The sequence below is a fragment of the Manacus candei genome, unplaced genomic scaffold (genome assembly GCF_025592945.1).
Source record: "Manacus candei isolate 608988 ecotype Guabito, Panama unplaced genomic scaffold, ASM2559294v1 h1tg000067l, whole genome shotgun sequence".
Taxonomy (NCBI): Eukaryota; Metazoa; Chordata; class Aves; order Passeriformes; family Pipridae; genus Manacus; species Manacus candei.
In genome coordinates this window covers 4,984,331-5,003,458 of record NW_026138115.1, presented here as the reverse complement: position 1 = coordinate 5,003,458, position 19,128 = coordinate 4,984,331, and the positions used below count along the sequence as shown (strand labels likewise).

Here is a 19,128-nt window from a genome sequence, read left to right as displayed (position 1 = left end):
TTAATTGTCAAGTTCAACAGAAGTGTCTAGACAAACAGCTCTCAACTGGCAGATGTATCATCTTCAAGTACTTTGTCTGAATTTTGTATGTGAATTTTTTATAACCTTAAATTTATTTATACTTGTGCCTCTTCATAGAGGATGTGCTGTAAAGGTCCTTCTACCAAAAACTGTTCTATGATTCTAGAGTAGCTCTGTAACCTTTTCAGATATGCTATATTATTACTAGATATAAAATCAGACAGTCGAAAATCCAGGGTCTTTTCTACTTATGTACCTCTAGCTCCACTGCAAATTGATCTTAAAACGAATTCCCACTACTGCCATAATGCCAATTAACATTATTACTGCTAGGGCAAAGCAAACTGACATAGACAGAGAAAAGAGTTGCCTTTAATACATGAAACATGCAGTAAGGAGATGCAATAGTTATACTTTAAGTGACAGAAAATGCTGTAATTCTGAAAAGTGTCCTTACCTGCTCTACGCCAGAATTTCATGTGTTTAATTCCGACTGTAATCAATTTATCAGACATGTAAGGATTAATCTTAACAACAAAAATCTTATCTTTGCTTCCCCTGAAATGCAAAGTAAAATAATTTAAATAAAAATATAACTATTAATATTTTTAAAAAGGCTTTGGTTTGTGGGTTTTTGTCTTAATGTATGCCTGTTCTATACTGTTAACATTTACTTTCAAATCATTAATAATCGTTTACTATGAGAAGGAAGAAAGCCAAAGAACCAACATACTGAGTTCCATTCTATTTTCATTACCTTTCAGTCTCCAAAGCAGGTGAGCAATTATGTTACTTCAGAGATGCACTAGGATGCATTTTCTTTGCAAAAGAAAATATATTTGCATTAAGTTTAGGTATATGGCATTTAGATCTGACAGCTGATAATGAAACTTAAAGGAGTAAAGTTGTAAACCTTGTTTCAATGTCTCTTTTTTTTGAAAACATCTTTTAATAGATTTTTTTATGTTTATGTTTTATGTTTTTGTTAGAATAAAACATATGGTGCTATTACATTTCTTAAATGGAAATTTCAGCTGTTTCTAAAAACATTAAAACCTCTTGTTTTAGATTTCTTACTAAGCTTCTATAAAATGAATGTCTTGCTTCAGTCCTATAGTTTGAAAAACAGCTTTCAACTATGTTTGTTATTTATGGAAAGAAATGCTTGCTAGTGGTTTTTTCTTTCTTTAAAATGCAAAAGAACCTCCAATCCTTAATTTTTGCTCCTCATTCAAAAGTGGCAAAAATATTTTATTTTCTGTTGTTTCAAACCATGGAATGAACTAGTGCAGAAAGCAAGAAACAGTTTCTTTCCAAACTCAGTCATCTTCAAAGTACAGATGCTGCTCTCAAAAATTCCAATCAATTCCTTTGTGTGGGTAGGAGAAATTTAAAAAAATAAAACAAAACCACCCAAACCTGAAAGTGAAAATATCAGGTGAAAGGCTGACAAATGAGTCTCCAGATAAGCCAAGTTAACTGGGCTTCTGAAAAATAATTGGGAAGGGAGTACTCTTCTTTATCTACATCATGTATTCAGGATTTTCATTCCTCAGTGGGTAAGAAATTCAACGCATGTTTAAAAATAAAATGATAGTAAACGTCATTGAAGAGCAATAATGACCTTAATGGATAAAAAGGAAGTTGACACTTTTTAAATTGTATCTGCAGAGAGTAATAAATCTCTTTTAAATCTACATAGAACAACGTTTAGAGTACACAAACTGAATCCAGACAGAATGCGGGAAAACTCTCTCACATTACTGCTCTATTTAAAGCAATAGATCCTTAAAAAAAGCAAAGTTGGAGGTTTCAAAAACACTACTCAAAATTAGAAATAAGATTCTATCTTGTAGATTAAAACTCTATTTAATAAACAGATATTAAATAATCTTCGCAGACACAAAGAAACTTCCAAAATGTTTAACCTTTGGAAGTTATTTAGTCTATTTTCCTGCTCCAAGCAGACTTGACTTCAAAGTTAGATCAGGCTGCTCAGAAAGGAAAAGGAAAGAACCCTGAAGAAAAAAGAACTGCAAAACAACTTCAGATTACTATCCCAAGATGTGACCTCTGATGAAAAGGATCTGAACAGAACGTTCATCACCATTTTTGAGAAGGCAAACAGAAGTACATAGAGTGAGTTTTAAAGAAATTATTTCAGAACACGTCAAATTAAAGAAACGCAAATAAACTTCGTCTTCTATATCTTCTTTCTTCACCAGTGGAGCTGTCACCACAATAATTCTTGTTGGCTATCAGAGTTTCATTTATTTCTTCCAAAGAAGGTTTTAAGGTTTTGATAAATGTTATTGTCTGTATCACTCAAGTGATAGAAACTGCTAATTTATTGGAGGACTTTTGTTCTTTAATCAATATATTTTGCTTACTGTCATTTGAAAATAAATCTAGGTACAAATTTTAAAACATAGCTAAATTCGTACCTTACTGCAGAAAGCTTTTCTCCTTTCTTCCAATCCCAGAGTACAATAGTGTGATTGTCATCTATTCCAACAGAAGCCAATCGTTTCCCATCCGCTAGAATAACAAATTTATTATTAAGAGAGTAGATAGATAACTATGTTGCAATCATAGGAAACCATATTAAAAATATTATAGTTTCACAAATATTGTAAGAACATACAAACAGGTAAATAATCACATGATGTGTTTAGAGGCATGTCTTGTCATCTATTTACTAAACAGGAAAGCACTCAAGCAATACCATGAAATTTATGAAATGCCCTTAAATTTAGTACTCCTGTAAACTCTTGGAGAAGCTCTGACATATTCCACATTAACCTCCAATAAACAAGCTATTTGTGTTCACTCATGATCAATGACTTTCTGACATATATCCATCTTCAAAATTGCTATGCATCCATGCCAAAATTTGGGAAACGAGACTCACATCTTGAAAAATGGAGAATCAAAAGTAAGAAGCATCAAAGACCACAAAGTATACATCTTTGTGATCACACATCTTCACTGTGAGTCTAGAGATCCTATCCAGCAAATCCAAATTATTAAAGAATAAATAGAAGCCAGTGGACCAGAGGAAATTAAATTTTGGTACAGGAATTCAATGTATGGGGTGTAAAAATCTCAAAGGGTTTAACTAATAGTCTCTTATGTTAGGATAAGGTGGAGAGAGAGACTGGGTTTCTGACCAGAAGAATCCATAACTGGACTTTCTGAATGTGTAAGTGTGCTACCCAAATGGTTTTCAGGATTTCATTAAAAAAGAAAAAGAATTGCACACCTGATCAATGTGCTCAAAAATTTGGTTACATGGTTGTAAAGCAGATACAACACTCAAGGCCTTTGCACCTGCATCATACAACCAAATAAAATTCCAAAGTGCTCAGCTCAGCTGTTAAACAGCACAGAATCTGTTCTTGTATTTCCTATGTGCAAGACTCCAAAGGAGTTTTTTTAAATGAATAATCATTTTAAGACAGGTTCTCTCATTTGACATTTAACACTGCAGAATATTTTTAATACATAATCTTCAGCATAAAGGAATCCCAAATTTCTTAGTAGAACTGATTAGCTTGTATTTTCACACAGAAAAGGAAAGGTGTAAATAAATAAATAAATAAATAAATACTTATTACCTGAAAAATCAACAGCACAAACACCGTACTGGTGATAGCCCTTTAATACTGAGAGTGGTTTTATTGTTTCTGTATCCCAAATGTGTATTGAGGAATCTCGACCAACCTGAAAGTATACATATTCATAAACTTTTTTTTCATTTCTCAGTTACTTCACACAATTGTTTAAAAAGTGCAATAATGAAAAATACTCCAAAAAGTATTTGAAAAATATTAGTGATAAACTTTTCCTAGTATTCCTGCTGTCTGGTTAGCAGTACATTGTTCCTTTTGCTGCTTCACAAATACCACTTCCCAGCTGGCTTAGGAACATTAATCACAACTAACTAAAGCCTTCTTGGGAAAAAAAAACCAACCAAACAAAAAACAACCCCTTCATTGATTGCACTGTGGCATATTTATTCCATCAATTCTTCATCAATCATTACCTGTCTAAAAATAAAAGGTTATTTTTATTGCTACTCTATGTTTGAGAAATCAAGGTGACTTCTGTTGCTTACTGGTGTCATTACAAGTATCTACAGGTCAGATTCTAATGGTGCCACTAAAATGGCACTAATGTAGGTAATTAGAACTTAGTAAGAAATTGAATTCAGCTTATTCTTTTCAACTATGTACAAAAGTATCTTTACTCAGTATTTACAAGAATAATTACTATTCCAAAGGTTTTGCACCTCAGTGCACCAAGAAAAGGGTTCTAAAATCAGAGCAACAGTCTCTTGTGTTTAAGACCGGGGCAGGGCTCAACAAAACTAGGATCTATTTCTGGTTTTGTCACAAACTTAGTATGTGATATTTGCAAAGCTTTTCAGAATATCCACTATCAGGAAAATCTGAACCAGTGTGGCATGGGAAATTTGATTACTGCATTAGCTAATATCTTCAGGTAACATAGTACACAACAGTATATAATATCTCTATGTAAAACAGTATATAATAGAGCGTATCGTTCTGTTCATAGCATAAAGTATTTTAAAATATTGTAAATCCAGGAACATTTTTATTCATAGCCTTTACTACTCCAAAATTAGGTAAAATCAATTCTTATATTTAAGGTTTTAATTTCTTAACTGACCTACAGAGTTATGTTAATCTCAAACATTTTTACAGAAATCAAGGGCATTATAAGCAAAAGTTTATTTCTCCTAAAAAACTCAGTTCATATTTCACAATTTACTTTATAATAATAACAACAACAACAATGATAAAAATCATAACCATAAATAACCCCCCCTGCAACATCAGATCAAACCTTCAAATTCCCAGTGTATAAATATTTATGGGAAGACTTGTCAGAAAACATGAGTGAAAAGAATTTACCTAAAATTACTGTCAGGCAAAAAATAAAATGAATTACAATTAGTATTATAAAATGAACTATTATTAGTATTATAAAATGAATTTTAGCAACATACATACCTGTGTTGTATGCACAAACAATAAATAGTTTGTCTATAGGTGATAACAAAACATATAACATGAAAATGAAATGCCAGACTGTAGTAACAACTGCTAACTTCATATTAGGTAATAATACATGAATGTAATAACAAAAAACAAGATAATAAAAAAATATTTCTTAATTGCACATTTCCTCCACCTTATCATGAAACGGCAACATAATGCTGAATAAAAAAATATTAATCTCTTCTGAATTTAAAAGAAGTTTAAAAAACGATGAAGTAAAACTCTTATGAGATTATAAGGAACTGTAAAAAACACTTATTGTGTCAGTTTTTTACCACGATTCCATCTGCAACAGAAAAGCAGTCCTTCACCTGAGTAAGTATAGACTGGACATTCTTCTTCCAAGACAGGCCTTTCTAAACTCAATAGTAAAAACTTCACATTGTTATGGAAGATAAATATGCATCCTACCTGGCCCGTTGCCACATAGTCCTTTAAGGGATGAATAGCAAGGCAAAGAATGTCATCATCGTGACCCAGATAAAAGCGCTGTGTGTTCTGCTGGCGGTTGTACACCACTCCCACCGCCGCCACATGGTACACGATTTCACCCGTCTGAGTGTAAAACAAATTGCTTCGACAGTCGTAACCTCTGTAACTAATTAGAGAAAAAAGTTTGTTCACCAAGGTCATAAACATATATAAAGAACCTGAGATAAAATTATTCAAAATGAATTTTGCACATGTAAAACTCAGATTACTTACCAATTACTGTTTTGGCAAGATTATAACATATTTTCCAAAAGGAATACCAATTTAACAATTTAATTTCCTATTCAGACAACAGTACTACTAGCATTAGTTTAAAAGTGGCGTTTAATAGTTACTCTCCACAGCTAGTTTGGAAGTGAAAGTAATAGCTAGTAATTTTTTCAGACCACATGGAGAAGTTGGGCATGCAACATACAATTAAATGAAATAGAAAATGTCCAAAGTATTAGTTTTGGCTATCTCTTACTGCTCAAAACTCAGGCAGAAAAAGATTCCACAAGAATGCAGACAACTGAGAGTTTCTGGACACTTGATAACAGAAAACAAATGCATAAATTTTCTTCTAGAACAATTTCTTTCTTTGAAGGAAAACCTGTCTTCTTCCTGCAACTGGCAACTACAATACAGCAACTGGCATGAATAGGCCAATTCCCAACCGAGGTCTGTAGGCACTATATCTCAGTACACATATTTCTTCCTAGGTGTGATTAAGATTCAAGATCCCATAAAAAACAAAAGTTACATTTTTCAAAAAGGCTAGGATCTTCATTTAGGGATCAAAAGCTCTACCTAAGTATTTTTGCATCCAACTTCTAACTGAACCAATTGAAAAAAAAGCTTTGAAGATGATCAGCAAGTCATTCTTGGCAAACAAAATGGCTACACATTCATCCTCAGCAACTGCATATTAACAGAATTCTCTAATGTCCATGTTATACTTCTCAACAAAAGCAGGCCCCTTTTGCAACAGTGCATGTCTTTAAATTATCACATAAGACAGAGGTGCATCTGTACACATACCAGTAAGTATCATACACAAAATGAATGGTATAGCATTAAGACAATTATGGTATAGCATTAAGACAATTACTACATACGAGACTTAAAAGTTTTAAATGATGCAGAAATTATGCAGTATAGGTAGATAGTTCATGAAATTATATACATTTTTCCTTATGTACACAGTGCAGTCATATGCACCAGTGAAGTAATGAATCTTTAAGGCAGCTGACCAACTTTCGTTTAATGAATACTATTTCAAAAAACATGGATACATGTTGACAAATGTTAGATCTATGCATTACTGGAAAACAACATAGCACATATCTGGAGCAGATTTGAATACACTGGATTTTTGTTGGCTCACCTACATTACACACAATGTCACCATATGTGATTAGACAAAAATTGCTAAAAACACCTCAAAAAGTTTTTAAAGAGGCCAGCAGAGGGTCCAGGTCCTTCCTCCCCAGAAGCAGAATGTTGCATCTCATGAGCTTTCTGAAGATCATGAAATTCCTCCCTTCCCCATTCTCTAGCCTGCCCAGGTCCCTTCAGATGACAGCACAGACACTGGGCCTCCCAGCCTCTCCTCCCAGCTTTGTATTGTCTGCCACACTGTGAAGTCCAAAGCTGGGTCTCATTGATCGCAAACAAGACAAGTGAACATCTTAAACCAGCAAAAACTGTGATAGCACAGCAATAAAAGCTTTTAAATAAGTCTCTCTCCAACTTATTGTTTAGATTGGTATTCATGTGCAGGTTCTTAACTTCAGGTTTTGTCCTAGTCCAGCAATTTTTCAGTGTCTCCTGAGTTACGGTCCCTTCAAGGTCTCTAGAAAAATCTCTTTCCATTTTATCTGAGGCTCAGCTATATGTTTCCTCCCTGCTCTTCTCAAAGTGACCAATAAGTTAGACTCACAATACAGGTGCATACTCTTCAGTCATGCTTTGGTCTCCTTCCACCCACATCTTTCACTAACAACATCCCCCAGCAGCAACATGTGCAGATGTTTTCAAGCTGATTTCTGCCCGACCCAAAGTGCTGCCTGCCTGCACCTTTCTTTGATGTCCAGCCACTAGTTTTTAAAGGGACAGAATATACAATGACCTAGAGTAACTATGAAGAAAGAAAAATAACCTATCACAGTATGTAACATCACCATTTTAAAGACATGACAACATTCAATGAGGGGCAGGGATTATAAAGGCAGGCACAGTGCCAAAGAAGATATCTGAACCTATTGTTGCTTAGACGTAATTTTCCTGTGCTTCACTCTGCACTGTGCTCTGCTAAACATACTGGATTTCCTTTGCAAGTACAGAGTAATAAAAAAGAAAAAAGGCAAATATGCACCCTAAAGGAGAATACTTTTTAAAAAGCAGCTACGAAAATAAGTATGCTGAAAGAAATATTGCTTTCGAAATCCTGGACATTGAGCAATTTCTTACAAGCTTATCAGTCACCCATAAAAGTAAAAAGCATTGAGACAGCAAAAGGGTTTCAGATCCTCCTATGTGTAACCCAGAAATTCAGAATTTTCCTAGTTCATCATAACAATTGCCTATATACCCTAAATTAAACCTAGTGAAACTGAGTAAATTAATGCCATGTGTCAAAGGGCTACTCAAAATATCCAAAATGTATATAGGATGCAGGAAAATAGTTCTTATTAGTCATATCTATAACTTTTTGTGATCAGAAGTTTTGATTTTAGCTAATTTGATCTAGTTATTAAAAATATGTACAATCAGTTGTTTACAATTAAAATACAACATATTTTGCCAGATATCAAGCAGTGCCAACAAAGACTCTTTGTAACCCAAATAAACATATTTGGTCTTTCCCACACAACAGTTTACTGACTCCCTGACTACACAGGTACTTTTTATGAAGGAAAGTGATTGGGCTAAGGTCAAGCAGAGATGAAAAGAAGCATATTTCAATGTAGAACATCATTCCCTAAGAATCTTTTACACAGTTCCAAACTACTTACATCTCCATATTATTAAACCAATTTAGAACCAAGATTATTACCTAATCTCAGAAAAAGCATGAAAAGAATCAATGTATTCACACACAGAAAACAAACCACTGAAGTAATTTACAAATCACTCCCTATGCTCCACTGACTACTGACTGCATCTCCAGTGATGGTGATGGAAATTTAGATATACACATAAAACCCTCTACTTTTAGGCACACAACTGTGAATTCTGTAACCTAAAGCTGGGTCCTACCCACAGTTAAAGCCAGCTAAGGGGCAACTTCACAAGTAACGTCCTCTCTGGGAAAAGAGTCAAAGTTCATAGTTTGTCTGATGCTGTAAGAGTTTTCAAAAGTTTTATGTTACTCTTCAAAGTATGTATGAGACATTTCCAAATGTAGTCCAACCCTCCACTAAAAATCTCTAGAAGAACCAAATGTCAAAATGAACATGGTTGAGAATAGAGTCTTTAGTACAAAGGTGGTGATTTTTATTTTTAAATAAACTTATTCTGCATGGCAATGGTGTTTTTGCAACAAAACCCACTCATAGCCTATTCCCTTCAGATAATACTTGTAGGTACTTGTAGGAATCCATGCAAGACTCATTTAAAAGCATTTCCATGTCATCTTGAAACCATTACCATCTTAAGATAAGGGTAGTTCAATGAATATGTTGAAACTCAAACTAGATCTTTGAATATTAAAAAATAATTCTATGATTCTATGAATATTTAAAAAAATTCTAAAGAAAAAAATCATTCTTGTGAAATCAACAGCATAGCTTTGAAAGAATACAGGGCATAAGTATTACATTTGCATCCTTATTTCCTGACAGCAAAAAGAAAGCATAATAAGCATTGAGCCATAGAAAAAGGTTCCTCTGAATATTTTAAAATATGTATCCTTTTCATGTTTCTGAACCACCACCACTGCCAAAGACATGGCAAAATTAAAATACAGGAATAGTCAAAAAGAGGCCAAACTAGTACACCAATTTAATAATATGTTTCTGATCATGACTGCATCATATCTCCTACAGAAAAATGCACTTAAAGATCATGACTGCCTCAGATCTCTCTCATCTACAGAAAGATGCACTCATCCATAGTAATCAGTGGCTGGTGCATATGATCAGTATTATTGTTTTTATGCCCTTCTAAAGCAGAAAGTAACCAGAGGTTTAAAAGATTTCTTACAGGATATGAGAGATTTTTAAAATTTCATCTTTCAAGGCAGTTGTCAAATTCAAAACACAAAACCAACAAGCTCAAAAACAAAGAAAGGAAAAAGAGCTTACTATTAACCCTAATTCAAAAAAGCACCACTAATCTTACACTTTCAAGGAACATCCAAGTCATTTCCATTGCAGCTATAGAAAGATGAAGAAAAGCAGACTTCCTGAATCAGAGAATATGCCTATTACTCACTTGGATGTGGGTCACTTTAAAGTTAACAGCCTGGACATTGAGAAAAATCTGTTGTTCAGCATGGATTCTTCATTAGTTTTCTTGATGCCCTTTGGGTAACCAGACAGAACTCAACAGGACATTCTACTTCTGGTCATTCCTGGATATTCTGGTCAAGCTTCACTTCTGTTGTGAAGGAAATAACAATAATACCAAAGATCCAGGACCCTTGCTTGTGCTACATCTTCTTCAGGATCATTTGGTTTTATTCTTAGACCAAATTTTAAAGACTATATGCAGCAGTTACCCACGTTAATGCATTTTCTATATGGATATAAAAATCTTCAACTGAGAATTCTGGAGCATCAAAAACAGAAATTAAAAAAAAAAAAAACCAACCAAAAAACCCCCACAAGCCAACTCTGCACCAAGCTTTCCAGTTGTCATTATTTCCAAAGCTATTAGTCAGATTACATGTCTTCTACAGACTAAGTTGCTGAGTTGAATGATTACCTATTAATTTAATAATCATTCCATGTGGAGCCCTTTGACAATTCTTTAAGTGCCATTATAAAGACAGACAGTATCAGTAACTTATCTATGCATTTAGTTACGTCTGAAAAGAAGCTGTATTCCTGCAAAGAGGTATCTTTTGAAAGGAAAACTCAGTATTACCTGATTTACAATGTCTTAATTGAATAAAGGCTTTAGTTTTGTTTTGTATCAAGTGAATTTAGATTTCTGATCATTATTCTAATGCAGTAACATCTAACGCCAGTTTGCTTTAAAACAGCACATCTTTGTTCTGACAAACATTCTTCACTTATGGAGTTACAGGAGACTACCAATCCTAAAGACAAAATCATAAGATTTCAAGGATGCATCTGAAAGTCGTTCTGCTACTCAAATTAGCACCAAAAAGACTGAAACTGAATTTTAACAAAATTACAGGACCTATTAAAACTAAATTTAGTTCCTAAACTAACAGAGGAATATGTAAGTTGTTTCAGACTAGGTACAGTTTATATATCTTTTTTAATAAAATACTGCTAGAAACACCACTTAATATGGCACCCAGTCATCTTCAACTACACCAAGTTTCTATTGTAGCTACCAAAATAATACAACAAAGAGAACTACTACTTTGCAGATACTGAAAAGTATGGGTGAAACTACTGAATACTTTATTTAGTCACCTGTATTCAAATAGTAAGTATCAGCTAAAGTTTCAGTGCAAATTCTCTTCAGAATTTATGTGCAGAATTAGTAAGTTGGCATCAAAGCTTTCTATTTATTTAGTGCAAATTTATTTTTACAGAAATAAACAAAAATAGTAAATCACAATGCAACTGACCTGAAAGTTTTTCATCGAATTATTAAATTATAAATACTAATCTACAAAACACAGTCTGCTTGTATATTTTAAAGAATCCTTGTTTGCATACCCATGAACAAAATGTAGTCTTATACTGTTCCCTGGAGCTCGCTCACGTCTCTTAGAAGCTGCACTTTTTCTTTTTTCTTTGCATTGCTCTTTAAGTTGAGGTAGATCTTCTTTGTAAACCTTTAAGAATGAGCATACTTAAAAATCAGCATATTTCTGAGATTTCAGGCACAGCTATCACCCACAAAAATGTTATCCTGACATCACTGGAAAAACCCCTCCAATACCTGTAGCCAGCGATTGTACAGTGTAACTTGTTTTTAAATTGCAACCAAAACTCCAGTAGAGAATGCTAGGAATACATATAATAATTTTTCTCTCTGTTAATATTAATCTTCATTATAATCTTAATATTATTTATTCATTAATTAATATTTTGAATGCATCCGGTAATAACAATTCTAGAGCTTTTGGTCAGTTCCCATGCAGCTCTCAGTCTTCCCAGTTTTCAGATTTCAACAGGTTTCATAAAAGACCAACTTAAACCCTGGGAAGTATTCCAGCTGCCACTGAAGCCCAAACCTTTACCTGGCGACGATAGGTGATCTGGGTCTCTTGCTCAATTTCAGAGTCCAGCTCTGGAACATCAGACTGATCTGAGTCTGATTCATCACTATTGGAGTCAACCAGACTCTCTGCCACCAAGAAAACAGAAACAGAAAATTAAGCAACCTAAAGTACAAACCTTAATGCTTCTGCTTTGATAATCAATGCATATATTAATTATAACAATAACTGCTAATAATTGGCAGACTGACAGGACCAACTCTGCTGCTACATTAGAAATGAGTCAACTCCTAAATATGATAATTTTGGGGGGTATAGGAGTAAGTTAGTTTTCATTAAAATTATTTCATCAACATTAATGTTAGGAAAAAAGGAAAGCAGAAGAGAATGAAGTAATGAGTACAAACCAGAACCTAAGACTTGCAGAAAACTATCAAGAGAGGGGCTCCAAAGAGAAACTTATGGTTAAGTGAGCGACTGAGGTGACTAGAAATTCTTTGGATAGATAAGTGGGGAAGAAAATTACATAGGGGAAGAAAGTGGCAAAATTTTTGGTGACTGCTGAGAAAAAGGATAGTAATTTAAAATTTTACATGTAGGGAAAGCCAGACTACATCTTGTAGCAGAGTTCCATTCCAGAAACTGAGAAGAATGTCCTGCCTGACAAATGATAATCTATTTTGAACTTTCTTCAACCTTTGATTGAATGTTGTATATTTTTGATTAAGAAACCAGACATAAAGACAGTCTAGAACACAAATGGATTTTACAGGTCTCAAAATGTAATTGCCAAGAGAATCACCACTCAGTAAGGACTGTTTATAGAATAATGCAATAAAGAGTAATCTTTGGAGCTGTAATACTTATTATTTTTACCAGTGATTTAGAGAAAACCAATATTGCTACCAAAAAAGGTAGAAGATTACAGAGTTAGGAAAACCACTAACAGGACAATTATCAATCATGTGACAAAGCAGATGTATGTTGCACATCCTGTCAGATAGGCAGAAGTAAGGCTATATATCCAGGAACAGGGAATCCACTAAAATGTAGAAATTTTATCTTGAGAAGCAGCAGCTAATAGAGAAATTCAGGTCACAGGAAATAATTAGTTGAAAAAGAGTTCATACCATGAAGAATAAAAGCAATTAAAGGCTTTCTGAAGGCTTTGTCTAGGAGATTAAGAGAACTATTGTTTCTTTCTGCATTTGTCACTGACAAGTTCAGCACAGAATTGGTATTCATTTACCTATTTGCTGAGTCCACACTGTTATATATTCATCTGATCTTAGCAACTAAATGGTGAAACAGCCTATTTCATTGTAACTCTATATACTTATTTCCCTTCTCTCTAAATTCCTTTAGGAAATTTCAGGGGAGGCAGTCAGTTAATTGTTTGATTTTACGAAACTCAGTCATGAGAATAATTATTGTGTTAGTCACTGGTGGAAACATGATCTTCATTTTTTCCCAAATATTAAATATCTATATGCTGCTTTAAAAAAATACTAAAATTAAATAATTAGCTATAATGCTTAAATCATCATTTAAATACTTCAAAATTTTAATCAAATGAGTATAAAAGTCTATTTTTCCAGTGATATCTGGGCATCCAATTGTTGTCAATTTGGTAAAGTATGCGATGTATAGAATTCAAAAATTTGTATCTACGATCTGAACTTTTAAAATTTTCCTTTGCACAGGAAATACAGCAGTGAAGGGATTTTTCACATTCTTGCTAACCTGAACATATAGGGTATTGGCAACTCTATCAGGTATTTCAGGCAGCGGCAAAGTTTAAAGAACAACAACTTTGTGCAGACTGACAATTCTGAATATTTATTTTGATAGTGCACCAAAGAATTTTACTTCTCTTTTAACCTCCCCTCCTTCCACCCTTTTGTTGGTGGTTTTTCAAATAAGTTGCTTACCTTGGGGTGCTATATGAAGAGAATCCTTCAACTTTCGGTCAGGTACAAACTTCCACTGAAAGACAGAGTGATCAGCTCCCCCAATGGAAACAACCCACTGGTGATCATGGGACCATCTGACATTTGTCACGTGAGCAGAATGACCGAGATATTTTTTAAACTTTGCACCTAGAACAAGAATAAAAAAATCTCTTTCAATATTTGTGGAATAAATGTTTCAGAAGCACCTCAGGAAATCACATTAAGGAACCCTTATAACAAGTAATAGCTTAATAAATATATTCTAATTAGTAGTAATACTTTAATTAATAGCAGCAACTTTTTGCAGTATTCAAAAATTTTTATCTGTCTTTAAGATAAATTTTTAAATTTGGGTTTCAAAATAAAATATCTTAAGCAAGTCAAATTCAAGAAGAAAAGAGATATGATCGTCCTGTACGAGATCGAAATATTTTTTTAATTTTATCGTATTAATTTTATTTTATTTTTTACAAAACAAGAATTTGACAACTATTATTTCTACATTGAAAATATACAGTTATTTAAATCATGTATTTTTAAGTCTGTGAAAACACCCCCATGTATGTGCTTGTAGCACTGGTTCTCACTGTGCAATCTGAGTGCTAAGCACTTGTAGCAATTCCTATGCTCCCACGTTTAGCAGCAGTAGAACTGGTAGTAGTAGTAGTATAGCTACATCAAGTTAACATTTTCACCAACTACTACATAATTACAATACAATGATTGGGTCAGTTACTAAAACGAAGTTCCTAACAGCACTCCATTATACAGATATCTTTTTAGACAAGAAAGGCTTGTTTCAGAGTTGTTTGAAGAACTCCATTCGAGACACCATTCACATTTAATGCTGGCTACAACTGCTCGGATGGGTCTTAGGATATGTCTTCAAGCAATATGTACTTAAAGAAATGGTTTGGGTGTTGCTTGTTGGTTTGTTTGTTTGTTTGTTTTTAAAGACTGATATTCCCCCATATTTTTTTCCACTCTTTTTGTAAAAGGTGATATTCAAAACCATTTCATTTCCAGATTATGTTTAAAGTGAAAAGGTTTTTATTGGTACATGAGGTAATCCAATGAATGGTGTCTAAAATGGAGTTTTTCACACAGTTCTGAAACAATGCAGCCTTTCTTGTCCAAAAGGATACACATATCTCCTCTGTTCACTCAGTCCTGAAGAGTAAACTTGAAAATAACATCTCTCACCTTAGGCCTCAGTTTAAAAAATTTAACAAGATTTGTCCTTTCTTGTTAGAAAAAATTAGAGAAAACTACTGGAAAAGCTTTAAAATTTCAAATAACATACAGTAGCATACCCTGATTACAGGACCAATACACTGGTCACTTATTTATTACCTCTAATAATTTACAAAGTTATTTTTTTGTAGTTCCTAGCCCAAATCTCTATCACACACTCAGAGAAAGGAAGAAAACTACTTGATGACAAGGTGAAATACATAAAGATATATATCTCATAAAAGGGTAGATACTGAGTCACCTCACAGAATTCTAACAAAAAAAAAGAGAACTATTTTACAAAATAAAAGTAAAGCTCATTCAAAATGCAAATAAAATACTGTTAACATTACAGTTCTCAATACACCAGCTAATTATTGTTGTTCTCTACCTCTGAGCTCTAACTAAACTTCCATGAATAAATATTAGCCATTTATATAATTTTCAAAACCCCAGTCTTCTAATTAATTTTTCTTGAATAACAAAAATTCAAAAATACTTTTATAATTGAACTTAAAGGTACTACCTTTTCTTAGACATGGGTATCGAAAGAGTTTTACTATTCCATAATCATCAGCTGTAACCATAACTTGCCCAATAAAATTTGCATCCACGGAATTTATATCATTTATATCTGAATATTTGGGCCAGATTCCATTAACTTCTAGGCCAGAAACACAGGTCCATGATGCCCACTGAATGCCTTTTAATTCCTCCTTGTTTGTTACTTCTTTTCCACCTAAGAACAAAAATAGAGTCATTTTTAAATTTTCACTTACGCAATTTTAAAGAATGTAATATTTTAAAAATCTTTTAGAAATCAAATCCAAGTGAGACACAATAAAAATGGACTTCTGACACTGTCCTGATCTAATATTCCCTATTATGACCAAAAGTATCAATAGTAAGGCTTCTCAAGACTACCTAACAGAAGATCATGGCTTTGGTACTTTACAGCTCTTATAATGTCTTGGTATCTCTTGAGGCTGTGTTATTTTTTAAATGTTTACCAAAAAACACATGTAGTCATTTTAAGATAAAGTTCAGAAAAATTCTGTTGCTGAATGATTCTAGAAACCTGGATTATTTTGAGAAAAAAATGAAGAACTCATTTAGATTTGGCCATTGTAAGTTACTGAAAACACCAATTTTCTGCTTGGATCCTTGTTACATCAATTTCCCCACCAGCTTATTCATAATGACAGTGATCCAATCCCACAAAGTTTCACATAAGAGCTGAAGAACAGAGTCAGACCAAAGGCTCATTTAATAAACAGTGTGTCTTCTGGAAGGGCCAGAAGCAGAGTGCAGGAGCAACACAGGAACGACGCAAGCAAATGTGAAAGCTGTGAGCTGGACTGAACACACAACTGTGAAACCTGAGCGGCACAACAAAATTCACTTCTCAGTCTTTAGTGGTAACAAAATTGAAGACAACTAGGCCGTGTTTTTTTCCTGTTTTCTTATTGTAGTTAGGATTCTGCCTAGTGGAAGCAAATAGGATGGGATGAGATGCAGGGGAGAGCTGCTGCAAGCACTGTAAGAACATAAGTTTTCAACAGAAGGATCGCCCTAGTAAGGGAGAAATCAAGTGTACTGGACTCAACAGAGTAAATAAAGAACAGCCCTAGAGAAAAGAAAGCAAAATGGCAATCAAATCAGAAATGAAGACTTAAAAAAAAAAACAAAACAGCAAAACAAAACAAAAAATCAAATCAACCAACCAAAAAAACAAAACCAAAAACCAACAACAAACCTCCCACACTCAAGAAAAATTTTAACTACTATATACCTCTCCAAAAGCTGGAAAGGAACTCAAGTGCCCTGTTTGAAGATCCTTCAGCTCTGATAAAATAACTGCAACCTTTGACAAGGTTTACTTTGTAATCTCTTTCAATTACTAATCCACATAAATAATGACTACTAAAACTGGTTATATCAATAACATGGTCCTACAGATCTTTCAGTACCAGGAAACTGAAAGTTCCTTTACTCACTTATAGTGGAATTTCAAGTGTTATGCAATTTGAATACTATTTTGAAATATTAGGACATTCCTCTATCTCCACTGACTTTGCTCAACTTTTTTCATAAACCAAGTTTTAAAATTCCACATTCTAACATATAAAAAACTCCAGGTTGAAAGCTGCCTATATAACTTCAAATTGCTCCTTCTGTGTGTATATTTGTTACTGTCTAAGTTCTTACTATCTTCTCTTATGTATCTTCTGTCACGTTCATTACACAGAATCAAAATTAATTAGATGCTTCAGCAAAGAGAGTCACAAAAAGCTGCATGGATCTGTGACTAATGTACAGTGTAAAGCATAAATATTGCACAACAATGAAGGGAAAAGGTAAAAAGTGGTGATGATAATACATAATTACTAAAAATATGATGAGTGGGGAAAATATCATTATGTAAAGAGTGTATATAATAGACAGAAGAAAGAAGTCAAGCCTTGTGATAAATACTGCCCTTGGCATATTCTAATCAGGATTACTTAAATTTGAAGCTTTGAGATATTGTAATATGTGCATATGTCCTCTACAGAGGGAACTGTCTTGATGGAAATTATTTCAACAATAAAGGATTGTTCAGTCAAGATTTCAAGAGTGTTATCTTGAAAACACTTACAATAATGGGGCTATCAAAAAGTTTCTCAGTGTAAAAGCTCTTTTAAGTGAAATTCCTCAGTTCTGCTGCAAACATAGTTCAGGAAAATCAAATTACTCTCCTGAGCTGCAACATACTGATTTTTTCACATATTTAAAAAAACCTACAGCACAATTAAGTGGTAATTCATTTAATAACCAAGCTCCACAAGTACAAAGCTATTAAGCTATTGCAAAATTGAATTTCAATGTTGCATTTTTCTCCTTCTAAAAAAGTGAGAGCAAAAATTTACTTTTAAGAAATAAAACAAATTATAAGCCAACATATCTGGCATGAAAAGATGCATTATAAAGGACAGTAAACATATAAGGATATAAATACTTAAGTAACTTTGCCATAAAAATGCCGTACTTATTCAAATATAGAAAATATTTATACAAACTTACAAAAAATTTTCACTATAACCACATGCTTTGAACTAGGATTTACATTTGGTTTTTTTTACAAAACTACTATACGTTATTTCTATAGTAAGTAACAAATATCATAAAGACAACTCAGAATCTTACTTGGCATTCTGTAAAAAAGTCTCTTTCCATTGCCATCATTGGTCTGTAAGTATTTACTGTCTGAAGACCAATCCATATGCGTAATGAAACTTAAAGATCCAATACATTCCCCAACTTTCTTGTATCGTTGAACAACACCATATATATCCACAGAGCTGTCATTGGAACCAACAGCTAGGAAATTCCCATCTGGAGAATATTTGAGTTCATGAATAGCTTCTTTCCTGTCTTTGATATGAACAACCTCAGTCATATCTCTGTAGTATGAAAGAAAGCATGTCATAAGCATAGAAGAGCCTTATCACAGTGTCAAGTTCCCAGTCTTAAAAAATGGACAAGATTGTTAAAGTATGAAGTGAACTTAACTATCCCATGTGTAAACACAAAACTGCTGTTTTTAGAGTTGTTTAGGGCTTCATGGCCAAAAAAAAGAGAAGGGAACAGTGACACAAGAAGGTGTTACACTGGGCTGAGGGAGAGCAAACAAAAGGAACTGTTCAAACTGGGTCCACAAGAAAACCTCATCAGGGAGGTTACCAGATTTTTATTCACCCAGGGAAGAAAACTTCACTGACATGAGACAGAGATCTCATTTTCCTTTTAAAACTGTGGGATTTCAGCAACAAGTCAGCACTGGTTTTATATGCATGATGTGCTGACAGTGAAATTCCAACACAGGGGAACAATTTATGAATGAAAATTTCTTAGTAATTCAAGAATAATTAATGAAGCTAAAACCTAAAGTAAAACATTTCCTAGAACACTGCCACTCTCTGTAAATAGACCAATATACTTTTTCAAATGGGTTGTTATA

The 19,128-nt window shown here is 33.6% G+C and overlaps 1 protein-coding gene across 5 annotated transcripts in view; it reads right to left on the bottom strand.

Annotated features, from left to right (window-relative positions):
- The window catches only part of EML5 (EMAP like 5), a 115,136-nt gene that overhangs the window by 54,971 nt on the left and 41,037 nt on the right, over positions 1-19,128 (bottom strand). For all 5 annotated transcript variants that reach the window (XR_007907594.1, XM_051806583.1, XM_051806584.1 and 2 more), the window contains exons 9-17: positions 18,315-18,571; positions 15,655-15,867; positions 13,875-14,042; positions 11,965-12,071; positions 11,438-11,556; positions 5,517-5,703; positions 3,639-3,744; positions 2,466-2,559; positions 479-579 (exon numbers count right to left, since the gene is read on the bottom strand). Coding sequence is in view for 4 of the 5 variants with exons in the window: in XM_051806583.1 (XP_051662543.1) it covers positions 479-579; positions 2,466-2,559; positions 3,639-3,744; positions 5,517-5,703; positions 11,438-11,556; positions 11,965-12,071; positions 13,875-14,042; positions 15,655-15,867; positions 18,315-18,571 (1,352 nt within the window). In the remaining variant the exon portion in view is untranslated. The remainder of the gene's footprint in view (positions 1-478; positions 580-2,465; positions 2,560-3,638; positions 3,745-5,516; positions 5,704-11,437; positions 11,557-11,964; positions 12,072-13,874; positions 14,043-15,654; positions 15,868-18,314; positions 18,572-19,128) is intronic.